Source organism: Euprymna scolopes, chromosome 23, assembly GCF_053919585.1.
Source record: "Euprymna scolopes isolate OS-2025 chromosome 23, ASM5391958v1, whole genome shotgun sequence".
Lineage (NCBI taxonomy): Eukaryota > Metazoa > Mollusca > Cephalopoda > Sepiida > Sepiolidae > Euprymna > Euprymna scolopes.
The window spans coordinates 38669571-38693315 of NC_136504.1; the positions used below are offsets into that span (position 1 = coordinate 38669571).

The 23745-nt window shown below is 33.5% G+C and overlaps 1 protein-coding gene across 2 annotated transcripts in view; it reads left to right on the forward strand.

The window, feature by feature from the left end:
• The window catches only part of LOC145245841 (pyridoxal phosphate homeostasis protein-like), a 62871-nt gene that overhangs the window by 3435 nt on the left and 35691 nt on the right, over nt 1-23745 (forward strand). For both annotated transcript variants that reach the window (XM_080107495.1, XM_080107496.1), the window contains exon 2: nt 10344-10451. In XM_080107495.1, the coding sequence (XP_079963621.1) occupies nt 10344-10451 (108 nt within the window). The remainder of the gene's footprint in view (nt 1-10343; nt 10452-23745) is intronic.

The window sequence follows — 23745 nt, forward strand, 5'->3', positions numbered from 1 at the left end:
AAACCATATGGAAATGATTTATTTAAAAAAATTATTTTAGTTTTAACGTTTCTTGTGCTCTCATGAAACAATAAAAACAAACTTTTATTTTTTCCTATTTCTATAAATATTGTAAAAGAATTTTGAAATTGAAATGAAACAATATTGAAATTGACGTAATAAAATTAGATTGAAACAACATTTGAAAACAGGATATTTTTTTATCAAATGAGTTTTATTAAAACAAACATAATTTTTATTAAAACAAACAAACATAATTACAAATGATATTCTTCTCGGATACATAATATATGAGGAAATACCCGACTCGATTTCCATCTCGGCCACACAAATTCTAACAAATGTAAATTGAACATTTCTTTCATAGTTCCTAATAGGCTGCACATTTTCTTTTACAATAATTATATTTTTTACAATAATTACGTCAATTTCAATAGCCAATCAAATTGCATTCTTACAGGCAGTGTAATCCCAAATATGTCCCAGTATTTTCCTCATATTTTTCATTATCTAAACTGCAAGAGGTACGCTTATTTTCTTCTTTTTCTATAATATAAATCTTAAACATCAACACGACGAACACTGACAAAATTGGTATCGTTAGAAACATCGGTCTCTTGGATGACAAATATCCAAAAATTGGCCCAAAACATTAATTCTGTGCTAGTCAACTGAGACGTTTTTTCCAAGGAGGAATCGACTTTTGCGTCAACATTTTTGCATTGCAATGACTGTGCTAATTTTGAACGCCCATGATGTCGTAAGTCACCATGAGTTTTTTTTTTTTTTTTTTTTTTTTTTTTGCACTTGCACGGGTACTCGCTGATATTTTCATTTTTTTAGGGGGCTGTTTAATTTTTTTTTTTATTTCTTTGTGCTCGCATAGGTACTCGCTCGATTGAACCATTTTTTTTAGGGCTGGGTTGCTCGATAGCCTTACTATACCACCTCTCTAAACCCAGGCAATGCCAGCTGCCCCCTGCTCCACGCAACGCTGGGTACCTCTGCTAGATTTAATAAATTTCCTATTAGTTTTTTCGTTTTTTTTTATCGGATAATCATCTTTAGTTTAACTATTACGTGTAATTATATCCATACAGATATTCTACATGATTTATACTTGTGTAATATTTGCATAAAAAGCTTATAGTAAACACAAATCTCTTTCAATATATATTTATGTATGTGTGAAAATTTAACAAAATTTTAAAAAAATGGAATTTGCCAGATGAACGTCGAACGACAGCATTACGAATATGCATGCGTAACTTAATATCTATTGGTTCATGTTTTAATTTTTAGTCTTGCAGCAAACATTATCTGGGCTGGTGCATCTGCTGCTTGTCTCTCGCTCCTGGACAGGGTTCAAAAGAGAGTCGCCAACCTGATAGGTCCTGAACTGTCATCTAGGCTTCAGCCTCTGTCCCATCGACGAGATGTTGCATCCCTCTGCCTGTTCTACAAATACTTTAATGGTGAATGCTCTGACGAACTGCAAACACTTGTACCTCCCCGACGTAACTACCCCCGACAAACCCGACAAGCTACTAAGTCTCATCCCTTTACAGTAGAGATCCCTAGGTGCAAGAAAGCCTTTTACTATAATAGTTTCTTCCCCAGAACTGCGGGTCTTTGGAACTCCCTTCCGGGATTCTGCTTTCCCAACTGCAATGATATGCAGAAGTTCAAGTGTAATGCTAACAAACATCTTTCTACTCATCTCCCTTCATAATGACCCCGCTAATTAAGTCCCTGATAGTAGCCCCCTGCTTCAAAGTGGCACTGTGCCTTGTTTGGGGTAAAAATTGAATAAAAAAAAATTAAAAAAAAAAAAAACATGTCTTCATAGCTCAGGCATTAATGTCAAAGATAAAAGTAAATCATAAGCTAAACGTTTTTTGTTCGATTCTAGATAGTGGCATACGAGTCATTTTTTTTTTTTTTTACTATTAACTATTTAAATCATTATATTATATTGGGTCCAGTATAATATAATGATAAATAGGAAATCTGAATTAATCAGAATTTCATATTTAAGTGTATTTTACGACCGGGAGGCCTGCTAGTTTTTTCCTAAGAGGTAGTGTTGGAATTTTTTAGTGGAATAATGAAGGAAGTTTCAGTTTTGTAATTCAATTGAAGGTAGTACTTTGTTTTATGATACTAGCATAGCTACCCGGCATTGCCCAGGTGGAGAGAGGTGGTATATTAAGGCTATTGAGCAACCCCGCCTAAAAAAAAAAAATGTTTCAATCAAAATAGCAGCTAGTACCCGTGCGAGCGTATAAAAAAAAAAATTAGCCGCAGTAGGCAGGCTCGAACCGGTAATGCAAAAGAAGCAAAGGTGGTGAAAAAAGCTAATGTGCCAGCTGTTTCGTCCACGGCAACTTATGAAGTCATGGACGTTCGAAATATAAATGTATGTTGAGATTGGTAAGTGTATGAGTTGCAAAAATATTGATGCAAAAACTGACCCCTCCTCGTAAAAAACGGCCCAGAGAATTAATCTTGTTGGCTAAGTTTTAGATATTTGTCATCTGAGAGATCGATCTTTCTAGCAATACCAATTTTGTCGGAGTCTGATGCGTCTGTTGAAAGTTTTTGGCAGACATACAGACACACACACACACACATTTTCCCTTTCATAAAATAGACTAGCATGGGTACACAGCATTGCCAGGGAGTAGAGAGGTGGTAAAGTAAAGCTGTTGAGCAACCAACCCCCTAAAAGAAAAATAAATGAATTGTTTCAATGAAAATAGCAACACGTACTCGTACGAGCACAAAAAAAAAAATTAGCCAGGCTCGAACCTGTAACGCGAAAGAGGAAAAAGAGATGAAAAAAAGCAAGCGCATTAGCCATCGCATTCACAGCACACTTGTGAGGTCACAGTTTGCAATTTGGAGACGGAATTGTTTTTGTTGAGATAAGTGATTTCAATCATGCTTTTTATTTTAGATTTAAAATATTAACAACTCCATTTTATTTCAGTATTTAATTTGTGTATTTCTGTTTTATTAAATGCTAGCTTTTTTTCTAGTCCAATACCGGCTTCCATCTTATCTCGAAATTACTTATAACGGCACCAACTTACTTTCGGAAGAACCCCCCCCCCCCATCAGCCTTTTCTTTTATATCGTAAGCTTCTTAAAACGTTACTAGCTTAAGTTCAGAATAAAATCACGATTTTCTATTAACGGCTAATTTAAAAAAAAAATGTTTTGAACGCTACTAACTGAAGTTCTTTCAACACAGTTTGCAATTTGGAGACGGAATTGTTTTTGTTGAGATAAGTGATTTCAATCATGCTTTTTATTTTAGATTTAAAATATTAACAACTCCATTTTATTTCAGTATTTAATTTGTGTATTTCTGTTTTATTAAATGCTAGCTTTTTTTCTAGTCCAATACCGGCTTCCATCTTATCTCGAAATTACTTATAACGGCACCAACTTACTTTCGGAAGAACCCCCCCCCCATCAGCCTTTTCTTTTATATCGTAAGCTTCTTAAAACGTTACTAGCTTAAGTTCAGAATAAAATCACGATTTTCTATTAACGGCTAATTTAAAAAAAAAAATGTTTTGAACGCTACTAACTGAAGTTCTTTCAACACAGTTTGCAATTTGGAGACGGAATTGTTTTTGTTGAGATAAGTGATTTCAATCATGCTTTTTATTTTAGATTTAAAATATTAACAACTCCATTTTATTTCAGTATTTAATTTGTGTATTTCTGTTTTATTAAATGCTAGCTGTTTTATTAAATGCTAGCTTTTAGAATAAAAAAGCTAGCATTTAATAAAACAGAAATACACAAATTAAATACTGAAATAAAATGGAGTTGTTAATATTTTAAATCTAAAATAAAAAGCATGATTGAAATCATAATGTCTTTTAAACATACATTAAGATCGCTAGATGTATGACTTTAGAAAAATGTCAATGCTAAAAACTGACCTGTCTGTGCAAAAATCAGCCCAGTTGAAAAGCACAGAATTAATCTTTTTCGACAGATTTTTAGATATTTGTCATCAGAGAGACCAATCTTTCTAATGATACCGATTTTGTCACAGTCCGACACGTCTGTCAAAACAAAAGTGTTTGGGAGAAATACAAACACACACATTTTGCCTTTTATATATTAGAAGATTATCTATGACAAAATAAGAATATATTTTAAATATTAAAAAAAATATTTATAGAAATATAAAAAATACAAGTTTATTATTTTTTTTTTTTATTGCTTCATGATAAAACAAGAAGAGATTCCATATGGTGTCGTGTTTCGTTTCATGATTAGTGACTTCTGTTTCATATTTAAGTCCACTTTTGGTGTCTTAACTTTGCGTACTGAATTTTTGGACATAGCCAGTATTGTGGTTAATTTTTATTCAAGTTGCTTACTTAGAACTGGGTGCTTATTTAGAATTGCAGGTAGGATTGAAACCATTATCTTCAAACAATGTTCACCTGGAACTGTAGAGACTCAACGCATCTATTCGAGCCTCAAAGATAAGGATAACAGTCTGCAAAAAAATGAAAACACAAATTATGAAGCCTCATCTCAAAGGACCCTAAAAAAAAAAGATGTAAAAATAATCTTATAAAATCAACAGTAGGTTTTCTACAGTGCAATGTAAACTACAATGTATTGTGGGCTAAGCCATTGCAGAGTCATTTGAAGCTTCTTCTTGGTGCACCACAGTGGGTCTCTGACTAGAGCAGGCAATTAATTTGATTGAAAAATGGACAATTTCACTGATTTCGATAACAATAAAATATGGGAGTGTGAAACATTCATTGATCCTCATTAAACCCCTCCCAATGTTGAGTCTTCTTGCTAGTAGCTAATAGTTTTGATAACGTGATAATTAATCGTTTTTTTTTCAGTTTGTACAACCCTTATTTATTGCAAGTCTTACAACTCAAACAGGAAATGTGGATGGGATTAAGGGATAACTAACGCGCCTACCTCATTCAAATTACTGCTAGCAAAAGAGACACAGGATAATTATAATTTCCCTCATTTTTGGATTTATCCATTTCGTCTTTCTATCTACTTTTCTATTGAAATGTTTTATTTTGTCTCCTTTTTAAATTTTATCTGTTTCTTCCATTGTAGTTTTTGCGGCGATTATTGAATAAAATTAATATCAAATAAAACCTTTTATTTTTAAAATTAAAATTTATTTTTATAATTTCATAAACATATTTATAAAATTTCAAATAAAATAATTTTTATTTTATTTTTTTATTTTGTGATTAAAAGTGCAAATAAAGACTAATTACGTTATTTTTATACGTTTGTTAATTTTTATTTTATACTTTTCAATAATCTCTTTTTATATTTTATTAAACTGTGTGTCCGGGAATTTGGAGGTATGTGATCAGCAAAAAAAAAAAAAAAATAAACAAAAATAGGAATATGTAAAAATAATCTTATAACATCAACAATAGCTTCTCTATGGGGCAATGTAAACTACAATGTATTGTGGACTAAGTTACTGCAGAGAGTCATTTGAAGTTTCTTATCGGTGCAAGTCTTTTTCTTTCAGGGTTGGACACCTGCAAAAAGGTGCATATATAAAAGCATGGCCAAATATTTACTGTCGTTCAAATATATTTCAACGCAAATTCAGATCTCTTCAGCAAATGACAAAATGTCATGTGAAATTTTCTTTTTGAAATCAATGTGCGTTTCATTGGAAATGAGAAGGTATACGTAGATCCTATCAGAATGTTATCTTATCTACACACATGTGAGATTCCAGCTGACTCCCCCCCTCTTTCATTCCCCTCCCCCACTTAGTTTTTAAACATGTTTTATGTATTTTACTTTTATTGTAATATTTAAATTTTGTACCCTCGTCAAAAAATCATGAAATATATATATATATATATATATATATATATATATATATATATATATATATATATATATATATATATATTACTAAATCCTACCCTCTGATGAGGAGGAAAGTATTTCTTCAAAACTCTGCGGATTAAGGACTATCCACTTATTTTGTGCTTCCTTTTTAAAATTAAATATGTTTTTAACTCTTTTTCAAAGTGTTTTTTAACATGTTTTATTAACTACTTGTTCTTATATATATATATATATATATATATATATATATATATATATACACACACATGTGCAGAAAATAATATTTAAGTGTTTCATTTTTTTGTTTTACATCTTAAATTCAGTCAGACCTAAATAGCAACCTGTCTGACATAATTTCGTTTTTTTTTCTTGTCCCTGTTATTGGCACGAGCATATTTCATTTTGCTTCAATTTTTTTTTTCTGAAAATAATTATTACAGCTAAGAAAACTTTTAGAGTGGAGACATTTTATTTTACTCACAAAAAAACAAATGGAAGGAAAACTAAAGCAATTATACAGAGTTCTCTCTCTTGAGTTCTTCTAATATATTATTTATTTTAAAGTTATTTTGCTGTTGTTGATTTTTTTTAGTGATTAAAAATAGCTAATAACATCAGCAGGGGCCTGTAGTTTAACGTTTTACACACTCGACTATAGAACTGATAGTTTGAAGTTCGAGCCCTAATACAGTCAAGCTATGCTGATGAGCTGTAGAGCAGCGAAACATGTGTATGTAAATTACTGTTTTAAAAAGTAAAATAAAAAATAGATAATATACATTTATTTGTTTACATCCTAAAAATAGGGGCAATATTTCTTAGGGAAAAACTAATTCCTTGATTTCCTAGGTAGGAGATGCTAATACTGAATAATTCCTTATCACTAAAAAATCAACACTAATATATATATATATATATATATATATATATATATATATAAAATAAATATATATATATATATATATATAAAATAAATATATATATATATATATATATAAAATAAATATATATATATATATATATATAAAATAAATATATATATATATATATATATAAAATAAATATATATATATATATATATATAAAATAAAATATATAAAATAAAATAAAATAAAAATTGCAATTAAATTTACCAAAATGATCCAAGATGGTAAAACTAAAGTATATTATAAATATTAAAGAATTAATATTTATAAAGTTGTCTCCACCAGATGTAAAAGCTCGATAAAACCAAATAGGAGATAGAGCTTATAATACGAGCAAACAGTTAATAAAACATGTTAAAAAAACACTTTGAAATGAGTTAAAAACATATTTAATCTGAAAAGGAAACACTAGATAAGTGGATAGTCCTTAATCCGCAGAGTTTCGAAGAAATATTTTCCTTCTCATCAGAGGGTAGGAATTAGCAAAATGCGGGATCAGACTTTGCTTGCAAAAGTATTTGATGAAACAACAAGTAAGACAAAGATCTTACTTGATAACAAAAAAAGTGAAGCAGAAAGAATATGGTGAAGAAAAATGTGATTACACATGAATGGATAGTCTGGTGGAAGATAAATAATCCAGTGACGGTAAACTCCAAATATATAACTTCAAGAAAGTTAATTGAATTTCCATTTGCACAAGTAAAATCCAAGGAAATCCCGTAATTGGAAGAAAATGGTCCATAATAATCCAAAGGCAGAAATCCATGGAATAATTCACAAAAATGTGTACAAGGAAAAAAGGAAAAAATTCCAATAATATTAATAAAAGAAAAATAAGATATGCTTTTCACTCTACTATCGAGACATAAATAAACTCCGCGGATTAAGGACTATCCACTTATCTAGTGTTTCCTTTTCAGATTAAATATGTTTTTAACTCATTTCAAAGTGTTTTTTTAACATGTTTTATTAACTGTTTGCTCGTGTATATATACATATATATATATATATATATATCTCATTCTCTTAAGATGGCCATAAAAGTTAAGTGAGAATGTGTGTGTGTGTGCGAGGACAACTCCTAACCTATATACTCAACGAATTTTTGATCTACAGACTGGAAGTTTGGTATAGAATATTCACACATGTGGAAAACTCTGTAATTGATTTTAATCCAGAGAAAAGCTGCTAAGGAGCCAAAATTAAAAAATTGTTACTTGGGGGGGGGGGGATCATCAGATTTTTATCCGTTTGTCAACTGTTTCACAACTGCACATGCATGGATCGTTCACATGACAGCTTCCTTATGCTAAGAATAAGTAGGTTTGTAAACACTTTTTAAAGATCCTGGCAAGCTGGCCTAATGGTTATCATACTTGACTCACTCATTTTAGGTTTTGGTTTCAATCTCAGATTGAGTATTTTTTTTTTACGTACAAGAAGTGAACTGTTTAGAAAAAAAAAATCCTTGCATGCACGTCTGAGTTTCTTTCCATTATTTTTTACTAAATTGGGTGCAATATAACCATTAGTAGAGGATTGGCTCTAATAATAATAAATGTGAAATCTGCATGAATTAAATATATTATTGCATATTTTAAAACTGGGCTATGCCAGGCGGCCTGCTAGTATATATATATATATATATATATATATATATAAAGTGTTTTTTTTGTTTGTTTTTTTGTTTTTTCAAGTGACAAGCTTTAAATTTGCATTTTTTTAATTGCACATCTAGCAACTATCGGTTATTTTGAGTTCAGCTTGGTTTGCCAATTCATCATAAAGAGACTGACACCCGAGCAGCATTTGTAAATTGCAAATGATACAAGCAATTTCTGGGCCGAGATCACAGTGTAGTATCTGTTCTTCAAATGCTGCAATTCAGTTTCTTGTTCTCTGTCAGTGGAGAGGTCTTTCACGACTGAGACAATTTTTAATATTTGTTCCTTTTCTCAACGTTAAAAAACGACCCTGGTGTCTAACTCTGTCCCGTGGGGAGACATTGTAAATAGGAACAATTGATTTCACGAAATGGGCCTGTCAACTGGCCACCTTGTTCGTGCAATTTAACCCCATTAGATTATTTTCTTTAAGGATATGCAAAGTTTCATGTCTATGCTGATAAACCAGAGACAATAGACAACTTAGGAGACAATATTTGACACATTGTTGCTGAAATACAGCCTAATTTAATGCATAGAATTTGTGAAAATTGGACTTCTAAATCACGCTATATAGGTGCAAGCCATTCTAAAAAAAAATTTATCCTGAATAATCATTTTCAGAAAAAAACAAAATTGAAGCAAAATAAAACATCCTCGTGCCAATAACATAGTGAAAAGGAAAAAAAAAACGAAATTATGTCAGATGGATTGCTATTTAGGTCTGACATATTCGTGCAAGTCACAAGGTCATGTGCTCAAAATTGTATTTAAATTATAAAAAAAAAATGATCTTTGGAATAAACTACATATTTTTCTAATAAACATATTGTTCTGTGATTTATTTTAATTTAATATTTAACCCCCACTAGAAAAACACCTTTATCTATATAATACTATTAGGTTGATGTAAAAATAATGTCATTATTTTTTACTTGAAGTTGAACATCAAAAACATTATTTTTGCACAACCTCATACTATTATATAAAAAGGACTTTGTCGCTGTGTTTGTGAGTTTGTTTCCTATAGACTCGAAAACAGTTGGGCCGATTTTTATGAAATTTCACACGAACGTACTTTATGTACCTGGCAGTGATCTTTGATAGGTTTTGTATCAGAATGTCTTTGATAAGTATCAATAATCACAAAATTCGCTGAAAGAAGAAAACAGACGATTTTAAACAAAGTTAACACCTTACACAGCCTAACATCACAAGTGCATTTGAGAAATTGTATTACTACACAAACCGAAGGCCCAACATATAAGATCAACAGTAGGTTCTTTGATATAACAGGGGCGCATTTGAAATGAATGTTTCTGCTTAGAGCACAATTGAAGCATGATACTTGACTTTTGCATTTTAAACTTTAATTCAAACCATTATATATAAAAATAATTTTATAAAATCAACAGTAGATTCTCTACAGTGCAGTGTAGACTACAATGTATTGTGGATTAAGTTACTGCAGTGAGGTATGTGAAGCTTCCTCCTGCTGCACTGCAATGTGTCCCCAACTAGATCAGGCAATCAATCAATTTGATTGAAAAATGGGCGATTTCACCGATTTTAATAACAAAAGAAATGGGAGTGTGAAACATTTGTTGATCATCATTCAATCCCGGGCAACGTCGGGTCTCCCTGCTAGTACATATATATATATATATATATATATATATATATATATATATGGGTCTTACTTTAAAAATCTTAAAAATCAGACAAGATAGTTTTATATGTTAAATGGGTGTGCACGTATTTGTTAGTATGTATAATATGTATTCATGAAATGTTTTTATTTAAACTCTCGCTCAGATTTGTAATCATTGTTTACTTGTTTTTTCCTACTCTTTATCAGACTCTTCCACAAATTCCTCCACGTTTGGTAGCTGTCAGCAAGACAAAATCTGCAGAAATGATTATAACAGCATATCAAAGCGGTCAGCATCATTTTGGAGAAAATTATGTAAGTTTATTTTTTGCAACGCAACGATTCACAAACATTTTTAAAATTATTATTTGTCTTGCAATTCAATTGCTTTCTACTTTATATTTTTCAATATTTTCATGTCCATCCGCCTCATTAGTTTTAAATATGTGCAAGGATATCTATAAGACGCTACACTTATCTGTTTGCCTGTCATACTAGAGTTACGTCCCTTGAATTAGTGTCATTAATGTTATGCTTGCTCATCATAGTTAGAAAAACAAAAGCTAAAAGACAATTGGGACAGTGCCATGGCATTCTTTATATATATATATATATATATATATATATATATATATATATATATATAATGTAGGCAACATATACATATATATATATACATATATATATATATATATATATAATGTACCTATTTACTATGCCTCCCCACGGGACAGAGTTAGACACCAGGGTCGTTTTTTAACGTGGAGAAAAGGTACAAAAATAAAAATTGTCTCAGTCGTGAAGGATTTCTCCTCCACCGAAAGAGAACAAGAAATGGAAGTGCAGCATCTAAAGAACAGATACTACACTTTGATCTTGTTTATATATTTTATTGAGAAAGAAAAAATTGAACATAAAAAACGTACAAAAAATTCAATTCAACAAAATTAGTCACAAGGCCCTACAAGAAATTGGGAGGGGGAGGGTACAGGGTCTTTTTGACTATGTAACAGATGAGACTTTGAAGTCTTACTCTTGACTGGCAACATTTACCAAAATACCTCAATCACTCTGTGGATCCTAATCTAACTAATAACCCCAGCGTTCAATGTAAAATTTAACTATGTACAATTTGTATATTCATTTCTGTATGTTGTGTGTGCATTTTTTTTTTTTTTTTTTTTTTTTTCTGTGTGTGTATGTGTGAGAAAATAAAGTTCGATTTCATTAGAAAGAGTTCTTGAATTAATTGGCATAAAATGTTTGTGGAGTGGGAAAAAACTAATGAAAATGTTCATTTCAAAAAAAAAACAAAAAAAAACTACTAATGTGTTGTTAGTAAGACCCCCCTGTACTATTCTATGTGGCTAGATCCGCCACTGTTTTCCGGGGAACCGAAAACAAGCAGAGCATCCCTAATGGGGTTTGGGGAAGTCGCCTTAATGGAGGTGGGAGAAAATAAAGCAACGGATGGAGGGGGTAGGAAGGTGACCTCTGAGTAGGGGGATGACCGGGGGCATCAGAAAATAAAGATGAGGAGCAGGGGGGTTGGGCAGACTCAGAGGTTCTCTAATACCAAAAAAATAAAATCAGGAACAGGATCTCATTTGTACCACCAGTCAAGAGTTACTTTACTGAACTTATAATGCTAACCTAGGCGGGATGGGTTCCGTAGGACCCAGCACCGCCCATGCCATGCCTAAGGAGGGAACACGTATTGAAACTTGGCTCCTCGACGGATGCACAAACTAGTGCTGTGCACCCACCTCTTGTCAAATTCCACTCTAGGCAACCCCTTCCAATCGCATCTGATCTTTACTTTAAGCAAATGTTTAAAGTAAACGATCAGATCCCGATCAGGAACAGATGTCCCTTCGTGGACCAACTTGAGGCGCGTGATCCAAATGGTCATGCGCGCTACTGCTAGGATCGCCAGGAAAACCAAACTTTCCTCCCTGGGGAACGGCGGCTCCATGTTGTACACAAAAGTTCCTACGTCGAGATCGAGCAGACACTCGGCATCGATGCGAGCTGTTACCCCCTCGACGTACTTTAATAGCGGCTGTATCCGGCTGCAACTAAAAAACGCGTGCTCGATTGTTTTGGGCTCGCGTTCGTCACAGCACGGACAGAAGCGCCTGGTATGTTCTTTATACCAGAAAAGTACGTCGAAGAGGGGCAGCGCATTTCGGACCAGTCGCCAAGTCAAGGAGAATTCCGAGTTATTCAGAATCTCCCGTCCCGGCGCCCAACACCATTGAGAACGGACAACCTCCATCGACCATCCCATCCGCCTACAAAGTGGATCCTTCGCGGTCCCCTCCACTAAATCCCGATACAGTTTCTTCCTTGGCTGATCGAGGACATTGGTCCCCGGCAAAGCTCTAAGAGCGGTTCGGCATTCGGAGAAGAACTTGGACTTCCCCTTCGGTCTACGACGACCTTCTACCGAAGGGTTGGGTTTGAGATTGGGAAACGAGTTCTCAACCACAGGGACCCAAGGAGCGTCTCCTTCAAGTGAACGACCCAGGAAAGCCAATCTCTCGGCGTTTCTATGACACAAGAGACTGGGCTGACCCAGGCCTCCCTCGCTCGGACTTTGAACACAGACCTCTCTGCAGACATAATGCTTACCCTCGTTCCACAAAAGTGAATCGAGGCGCCCTTGTAAGCGGGTTAGTCGTTCTGCAGGGAGAGGAAGTACAGACAAACGGTAAAGGATGAGCGGAAAGACGTATGTAGCACACGCCTCCGCCCGACCCTTCAAGGACAATTTCCTTCCAATCCAAGTCTTTACTGACGATTTGACCTTAGACTGTACTTCCGACCAATTCTTTTCCAGCTGAAGTCCCGGTCCAAACCAGACACCGAGAATGCGGACCGGTCCATCGGTCCAGCTGAAAATACCTGGAAGCGAGTTTACCCCGGTCCAGGCCCCCAACCGCAGGCCAACAGACTTGCTACGGTTGAAGATGGCCCCTGTTACTTCTTCGTATCGAGCGAGCGCCTCGACCACCGCTTGAACGTCCGTGAGGCAAGACACGAACACGGTGACGTCATCGGCGAACGCGGAAACCCTGGCTCGTGTGCCTCCAGGGAGAGCTATTCCGCGCAGGACTGGTGTAGCCGCCTCGTCCCTTAACTTGCGAAGGAGGGGTTCCAACGCCAGGACATACAACAGAGGCGACAGCGGACAACCCTGTCGCACCGACCGAGAGACAGCGAATGACTCTGACAGCTTACCGTTGATCTGCACCGCTACCGTCGGCCTGTCATACAGAACAAAGATCCACTTGTGGAAGTCCAGATTAAATCCGGCGGCCTCTAGCACAGATCCTAGGAACCGATGGTCGACCCTATCGAATGCCTTGGACTGATCCAAACTGATCAGCGCGGCTTCGGCGTCGTCTTCTGTCCCCTCTATGATCGAGCGTATCAAGTGCAAATTGTCTTGAATCGATCTCCCCTTCACAGCATAAGTCTGGTCCGGTTCGATCAAGTCAGTGATGACAACCTGCAAGTGATTCGCAAGAATCTTTGCCAAAATCTTTAACTCTGTGTTTAGCAGAGTCAAGGGCCTAAAATCATCAAAGTTTTCCCTCCCACCATGCCGTTGACCTTTCCTCAGCAATGTGATCACACCCTTGGTCACCTGTCCAGGGGTGGAACCCTGGGCAAACCAATGGTTGAACATATCCTTCAGAATAGGGACCAACATGGGCGACAGCCTCAAGTAAAACTCGTAGGGTAAACCATCAAGCCCCGGGGATTTGTTATAGCCGACCTGCTTCAACGCAGTAATGACCTCATGTTCAGTAATAAGACCATCACAGCTAGCCGCCCGAGCCGCCGTGAGGCGGGGCGAGTCAGCCAAATAGCTGCCAAACTCATCAACCCTGAGTCCAGGTAGTTGGGTGAAGCGCACCGATAGATGCTCCCGAAACCCCTCGCAGATCTCCCGAGTCGATACTAAGGGGTGTCCTTCCAGGTTATGTACTTTACGAATGTACCCATCCGAACCGCGCCTTAAAGCAGCCTTACGCTCAACAGCGTCAACATTCACAGCCTCGTTAGAAACTTTCTTTAACCTAGCCCTAACTACTTGACCTTCATACCGCTCGCTAGCCAAGCGGTTGAGATCTTGTTTAGCTAGTGCTAACTCTAGGGGGTCCCCCCCTTCCACCGCCCGGGTCAGCTTATCCTCTAAACGCTTCTTTGCCTTAGCCTTATCTATCGCGAGGCATTGACTATACTGGACAGAGAAGCACCTAATTTTGGCCTTGAGACTAACCCACCACTTACTCCCTGTAACCGCCCCCACTAAAGCCCGCTGAATTAGCTCAGTGACCTTCAACCGGTAGTCCTCCAGCTCCAACAAGGTGCTGTTGAACTTCCAGTATCCGGCCAGTTTAGGCCTAGCACTTAAGTTCAAACGGGCCATAACAAGTTTATGGTCCGAGTGTCCTAGCAAGTGGAACGTGGGGCAAGATAGGAAGTCTACATCGCCTCTTCTAACTAACATCCGATCCAAGTAAGTGCTTGGATGGGAAGGCACTACAGGATGCCACGTCCACATCTCCCGCCCCGGATGATCCAGACGAAATCTGTCGACGAGATCGCACGAGGCCATCAGGTCAGACAGACTGCTGTCACACCACGCCGACCCGCTAGTCCCCCCGACCTTATCTATTTTGGGATCAAGGATTGCATTCCAATCCCCCATTAAAACTAACCGTTCCGGATCCACTAAGAAGCCCTCCAACCGTCGAAAAAAGGTTGCCCTCTCTACAGCAGCATTGGGAGCATAAACAGCAACAATCCGAAAAACACTACAATTAACAGCAACATCAACAACAAGCGCCCGCCCGTCCTCGCCTGCGTGAACAACATTCACCGACGCTGACAGGGTGCGACTCACTAGCAAGGAGATTCCACGACTATAGGTATTGCCATATGCTGAGTAGACATCGTAATCATTTACCAGCACCTGACAATCCCCGTCACAAACAAAGTGGGTCTCCTGGATAGCGGCAATATCTACCTTGAGGGACACCAAGTCTCTCACAACGCGCGAGGCCTTGCTTCGACACCTGATGCCCCTCACATTCAATGTAGCCAAGTTCAAAGACATGATCACTTACCTCAAGCACTGTCACAGACGGGTCTGAAATCCTTGGCAGTGAGGACATGGCAGGCCTGGCCAAGGCTGCCGGTAAGTAAATCCGATGAAGGTGATCCATCCTTGGCCACGCCCCCCACGTCCAGGGGGAAGGTTAGCTTAAGTGCCCTGTATAGCGATGGGTGTACATACATGGGGATTCTACCCTCACATTTAAAGAAAATGTTGGTCAGCGAAGGATGGTGCCTATCCACCAGCTGCTGGCCTGGGATATTACACTTTGATCTTGACCAAAAGGCCAAGTAGGCAACATATACATATATATATATACATATATATATATATATATATATATATATATATATATATAATGCAGGCAACATATACATATATATATATACATATATATATATATATATAATGCAGGCAACATATACATATATATATATACATATATATATAATGCAGGCAACATATACATATATATATACATATATATATATATAATGTAGGCAACATATACATATATATATACATATATATATATATATATATATATATAATGTAGGCAACATATACATACATATATATACATATATATATATACATACATATATATATATATATATATATATATATATATATATGTGTATGTATATATATATATATATATATAGCAATGTAGGCAACCAGGTGTTGAAACAATGTGATGTATGAACAAAAATGAACAAACGAAAGAAGGTTTTGTAGAGTTTTTTTTTTTTTTTTATCTTCGTATATCCATTTATTTTCCCAAAACAATCAAAAATACAAATCAGTAAATTACTGTTTGAGATAACCGGGATGGTGGAAGTCTTTAATATTTCAAAAATATCATCTCTTTTTCAAAAAGAAGGGGACAAAAAATGGAAAATATTGTAAAAACAGAACCATGCTCTGGAATCAAGTTTTTTGGAAAAGTTTTTCATTTTTTTTTATATATATATTCCAGGGTAAAAAAAAAATCAAAAGTAAAAACCATTGAATTTCAATGAGGTTGTTGATAGTGCTCAATTAAAAAAGAGCAAGAAAAAGATATATATATATATATATATGACTACTTTATATAATCACCTAAATTAATATACGAAAGTATAATTCATACGTAAACTTTAAGTATTTACTTCAGCAGTGCTTATTACATAGTTAGAGCTAGGTAGTAAGTTATAAAATATATATGGCAATTAAGCTACACAGAATATTCTGCGTTTCATCCACGCTAGGATTCGTCAGGCTATATATATCTATATATATATATATATATAAAAATGTAACTCTTGGTTCGTTCATAATTAATAGTCTAAATAACCACTGGACGGATGGCTTCCACATTTTGGTATAATATGTTTACGGTACGCATGCGTGTTTCTATATATCTCTTTGTAATTATAACATTGTACGTAATTTTTCTGTAATAAATATTTGGTTTTCTTTGTACGGATGGGCCATTTTTTTTTATTTGGGGACAATTATTTCACACCGCGTGTCATCACGTGACATCACTAAGTGGAACTTTTATATACCAAATTGACTTTTTTCGTTTAAAAATGGAATTATTTCTTTCGTTAATATATATTTTTTTTTTATATTTCGTGTTTTATATATATAAAGTACAATTGTTGAATGTTATTTTCTTGATTATATTTGTTTGGGAGAAGCACAATCTAAAAAAAAAAAGAGTAAAACGGAGCGAAATTTAAATTTCTATTCCATTTTTATTCTTTATGAATATTAAAAGAAAAATTACTAAACATTTATTAATAATGCCTCACTTTTACAGACATTTGTTTTTAAATTTCTTAAATGGCGACTTTTATCGACTTTTTTTTTAATAGCATTTGCGGATGGGTATGCTGACATTTGTTTTAATTTCTTTTTAAATGACTTTTTATCGACTTTCTTTTTTTAATAGCATTTGTGGATGGGTAAAAAACGAAAAAAAAATAACTAAACCATTTACTGATAATTCTCACTTTTACAAATATTTTTAACAAATAAATTTTATCAAAGTCAAGATACCGAGAAATTGTCAGTAAATGGCTCAGTTATTTTTTTCGTTTTTTACCCATCCGCAAATGCTATTAAAATAAAAGTCAATAAAAAGTCATTTAAAAAGAAATTAAAAAAACAAATGTCAGCATACCTATCCGCAAATGCTATTAAAAAAAACGTCGATAAAAGTCGTTATTTAAAAAGAAATTTAAAAACAAATGTCTGTAAAAGTGAGGCATTATTAATAAATGTTTAGTAATTTTTCTTTTATTATTCATAAAAAGTAAAACTTTTTTCAAAATAAGTAATGTGACAAATAATCGTTTAGTTACTATGACAACGTCAGTAAATAAAAAGTGTTACGTGCACTTGCATGTTTTTTTATTGTTGGTCGTCATGGAATTCAATGCCCAAGGAGTACCAAATTCTGTTTTCCAAAAGAAACGCTTACTACCAACTTTCTTTAAAAAAAAAAAGTGCAAGTTTTCTTGAAAAAAAAAAAAAACTTTAACATAACAATTTATGGCAAAAATAGAGACCCATAAAAATCTGGGGTGCTTCTACACTTTATTGCCGAAATTAGAGACGCTATTTTTTTTTTCACGTACTTGCTATCCAAATCTAGGGGAGACATCATTATATGGCCGAATGATTGCTTCCAGAAAGCGAAAGAATAAATTTACCAAAATTAAGATTTATTATTTCCGGAAACGTTAAATTAAACTAAAATTATCATTTATTACTTCCAGAAACTTGGTAAACCGATATTACTGGAGAAAATGAATCTTGACAATTCAAAAAAATGTATATATATATATATATATATATATATATATATACATATATATAATAGCTGACTTTGCAAAAGTCGGTACTTAAAATACTTGAAACACTAATTTAAAATAATAAACATTCCTTCATGATTTTGTTGTAAATCTAAAACAAAATATTTCTCATAGGGATAAGTAAAAATTAATATACTGATAATTTTGATACAAAATTATTTATCTTTTAAATATGATTGTAAATAAAAGAAAAGAAATAAGAAATCAATTTGCAATAGATTACAATGTCCCCTGAATCAGCTTGCTCATCATATTTGATTACAAAAACCAAAGATGGAGTAAAAAGACATTGGAACAGTGCCATGCTATTCTATACTAAAGATGCTGCTGGGAATCATGATTGCAAGCTTAGTGACGAACGTTTGATTTTCAGAAATTAAAAAAAAAAAAGAAAAGATATTTGAAAAATGCATAGAACAGCTCAACCCATGCCTGAAATGTTTTGAAAAATAAATAAATGAAAATATGTATTTTTTACATTTCTTAATTTTTGAGATGAGGGATTATTGTTTGTAATATTTGGATTAATCGGACTAATGTTCTCATCTTTGGTTTTATCTGCATAACGTTTTTGGGTGATGTAATCTTCGACCTTCATCAGGTGTATAAGGTGCCATGTTTGGTAAAGGAAAAGGGAAATTGACTCTACACTTCTGAGATTCCAGATTTAGGTTCTAGATGAAAATAAATTTACAAAAAAGGAAAAAAAAATATTTTTAATTAGAATCTAAATACGAAAGGTCGGAAGTGTAGAGTTAAACCCCCTTTCACTTTACCAAACATGGCGAGTTATACACCTGACGAAGGTTGAGGTTACATCCATCAAAATGTTATGAAAATAACACTTATGATGAGAACATTGGCCTGATTAATCCAAAAAATACATATTTTTCTTGTAGATTGATAAATATTAAACAAAAAGGTTATTAAAAAAGATTATACGTCTGTCTGTGTCTGTTTGTCTCCATATTTTCAAATTCTATCTCTTCTGAAATTAAAAGTTGCAGAGTGGCGCTTGGAGCCTCAAATGATTGGATTTTTTTATGGACCATTTTTTTATGGGCCTTTAGCTAATCAAAATAGTTTTTATGGGGTCAAAAATGGTTAAAATTGAAAAAACTGTTATACATTTTGTACATTCATCTTAGTTTATTTTTAGCTGTTAATTTTTAATCAGTTCATATGCGTGTCAGGTTTGTGCTACAGTTTTGCTTTTGATTTTGATTATAGCTGATGGTACACAAATACTTTTTTGTTTTTGAAAATATAGATGAAAATCTCACAAGTTTATCAAAACTTTGGAAGAGTAAACATTGAGAAGTTTGTTAATTTAAAAAAAACTTTCATTTACATTTAAAATACCCAAAACATATGAGATTCTACTTTTCAGGCGATTATGTGTAAGCATACTGAACCGTTAACTTGGAATTTGGAATGGGGGTTCAGTTGTGCATATAAATATAATGTAAACTGATCCCATTTTGGTACATTATAAATTTTTAAGCAATTAAGTAATTTTTACCACTAGTTCTAAGGCCGTTCAGCAAAATCATAATATCACATGTAATTGCTATTTTTTCATATTACCACCCGTACTTAGGGTTAGTAGTAGGAAAGGAGCGTGGTTTTTATGACTTTTAACAGTACTATATATAAATACGATAGCGTGTGTATTATTTATTTTGTGTGTCACGATTACATCTGAGTTATTATTGTTTAATTATGGATTCCCATTTCTTATAATAAATAATTTTACCAAGAATTCTTCATAAGTTTTTGTTTTGGTTTTGATTATAGCTGATGGCACTATATATATATATATATATATATATATATATATATATATATATATATATATATATATATATATATTAAAACGATTCATAATTTTGAATTAAAAATCAGTTTCAAAAGGAAAACAAACAAAATCAATAGATTGTACAATCATTTCGGAAACGATGTTTTTATTGAAATAGACAACATGTCTTGAACAATAATTTGATAAAAGATTTTCTTTAAACAAAGTCTCCTCATCAGCAAAAATGGGGGGGGGGTTAAAGACACAAAAGTAAAACTAGCATTTTTTGTAATAAGACAGATATTTTAAAAAAAAATTTCAAAAATTAAGTAAAAAAATTATTACTAAAATAACTCTAGGATATCTGTGCCTAGCTTATTATATATCTACAGCACAGCAAGCACTGTTTTCTTTTAATAGTATTAATACATTTACTAGTACATTAAAATAAACTCTGCTCTTTAGTCTATATAAATCTACCTTAAACCACTAACCTAGTTCTAAAACAGATCCTTTGTTCGATAAAATGCATGCCCATTGGCTGATAGGAAGGGGCGCGGTGGATACTAGAAAGCTGATTGGCTAACTAAAATCCTCAACAGAAGAGGACCATATAAAAACGATAAACAACCACAGAATTCGCGCATAAGCCTGACGAATCCTAGAGTGGATGAAACGCTGAATATTCTGTGTAGCTTAATCGCCATATATATTTTATAAATTACTATTATATAAAATGAAAATTACAATTGAATTTACCAAAATGATCCAAGATGGTAAACTAAAGTAAATTATAAATATTAAAGAATTAATATTTATAAAATTAACTCAGCCAGATATAAAAGATCAATAAAACCAAATAGGAAATAGAGCTTATAATATGAGCAAACAGTTAATAAAATATTTTAAAAGCCACTTTGAAATGAGTTAAAAACATATTTAATCTGAAAAGTGTGTATGTGAGGGGGGAGAAGTACACAATTTAATAATGGCTGAATAAAGACATGATGAATTTTAAAAAATTAAAAAGCGCTAGCTAACCGGGTTTCGTTTCTCGCTCAACAGATCTAAATCAAGGAAAAATTGCAATTTAAAAAAAAAAAAAAAAAAATTATCATGAATATGGCAGGGGAGGAAAAAAAATATTAAAAAAATACAATTGGATAAATAAATGTGGAAAAAAAATCATATAGAAATCACATTAAGTCCTAAAAGATTTTCTTTTTGTTTGCAAGGACTTAATAAAAATGGTTTCTAGGATTTTTAAATGGAAAGGTGAGTGTGACCTGCTTAAGATCGTGAACATGTCGGCACTAAAGTTTGTGGCACAAGCATGGTTATTTATAAGGTGCTCGCAGATAGCAGACCTGTATGTATTATTCAGAAGTCAGAAGGTGAAAAATTTTCATAACAAATCTCTTTGATGGTACATGTTTTAAATGAAAATCTAATCTATATATATATTTTTGATTTACTTATATATATATATATATATATATATATATATATAAGTAAATCAAAAAGTATACAACTACAGGGTGACCCAAAAAAAAAACAAGAGGCCATCTAGAACATATGCTGTAGAAAAAAAGGCCAAAGACCCCAGTTTTTTTATGTGATGTTTTGAATATAATAAACTAGCTATGACCAAAGTTTCATTTCATTCGGACAAAACAGTAAGAAAAGGGGCCTAATTAGAGCTGAGGCCCGTTTTTTATAGGTCACCCTGTAGTAGCTGACTCTCTTTCTGCTGACTGTTTTCCTTCTATGTATAGCTTTGGTCTTTGTGCATCTCCTATCTTCTTCTCTACACCCTGTCAACATTTTAATTTGACAGTTTAAGCTAGTAAATGGTGCAACTTTATTAGTTTAGAAATAAGCTGCAAAGATTATTATTTATTAAATAAAACTTAATACTGCACTTGTCTTGCCTGATGATATTGTCTTCTGAACATTCAATAATATTTTTATTAAATCTTTCATATATATGAAAAATTCAAACATTGGCGTAACAAATTGAAGAATAATTGCAATTTCTCTTCCAATTTCGGATTTTGTAATCATGCTCATATTCCTTTATTTTCTTTTAAAGTTGATGACTTCTTTTTTCTTCTGATGGGTTAAGGGCAGAATAAATAAAAAAATTAACATAATATATACATGAATAATTCTGTGTCAAGAATTCTGAATGTCAAAGTACTTAAAATAAATAAACGGTAAGATGATCAACATTTTAAAATTTGGAAAATAGACTTTTGTTATTTATTTATTTATATATATATACTAGCAGGCCACCTGACATTGCCCGGTATTAAACGTAATTCCTTTAAAAAAAATAATGATTTTAAAAAAATCGAAAAGAACCTGAGATATGTATATGCATGCAAGTATTATGTTTTTTCTAAACAGTTCACTTCTTGCAAGTAAAAAAAATAAATAAATAAATAAAAAAACACTCTGGCTGAAATCAAAACCAAAACCTGAAGACAGTGAATCAAGTACGATAACCATTAGGCTGGCTTGACACAATCTTTAAAAAGTGTTTTCAAACCTACTTATTTTTAACATAATCTGTCATGTGAACTATTTATGCGTGCGCATTCGTGGAACAGTTAGCAAATAGATAAAGATTCAACAACTTCCATGTACCAATTTTTTTTATTTTGACCCCCTTAGCAGTCGGTTTTCCCAAATGAAAACCGATTAAAAAGTTTTCCACATGTCTGAATATGCTATATACCAAATTTCAAGTGTGTAGACCAAAAATTCGTTAAGTATATAGGTTGAGAAGTATTTTCAACACATACAAACATTCTCACTTATATACATAAAGTACTTCGTTCAAACTCCTATGATTAACGTTCACAGGGTACATGTGTTGGAACAGATACATCAAGAGCATTGCCAAGGCTGCTGCGAAGAAGGTGGGCTCTCTTTATCGTGCTAGAAAGCAGGGTTGCGGAGTCGGAGTGAGTCGGAGGTTTTAGCTGGAGTCGGAGTCGGATTTCTAAAAGTACTAGGAGTTGGAGTCGGAGTCAAAATTTTTTATCCGCCTCCAACTCCTTAAGTCCAAAAAAAAAAATTTTTTTGTAAATGGTTTTCCAGACACTATTTCAACCACAGACTCAGAGGGAACCTGCGATGAAGAGGATTTTGAAAAGCTTTTGGATCAAGAAGATCATAAAGCAAGGTCAAAGCGGCGTAAGCTACAGGAAACAGCTAAAACGCTATCTTCAGTGAATAAAGCCTTAGCAAGTTTAAAGCTAGACTTTCATGCTGCATTACAGCAAGTAGAACAACTAGATAGAAAGTCTAAGTTAAATGTTCATGAAGCAATAAAGCAGTACCCTGCGATAGTGAAAAAATCTGCAATGTTGGCAGCAGCACTTCCGCCAACACAAGTGAGTGTTGAACGTTTGTTTTCAGCGCTAAGGCTAATCAGGACATACCAAAGGGCTACAATGAAAGAAAAGCTCACTGAAGCCATCTTGTTTTCGAGAGTAAATTATTAAATTCTTATTTGCAACTTTCAATTCTATAATCATAAATAAAACCTATTTTTTATGTTTACAAATAAGACATTTTTATAGATTGATTTTTTTCCTAATATTGTGATAGAAGATTTATGAGAATGGACAAATGCAATAACAGATGAGTTTTTCGGGAGAGGGTACAAAGGAAAAAGAAAATATATAGCTTGAAGTGCAACTCTGCTATGACAGATTTGAATATGCTGATAGGCTGGTAAATGATCATGAGCATAAATAATACCATTGTGTATTTATATATGTATATGTATATATATATATATATATA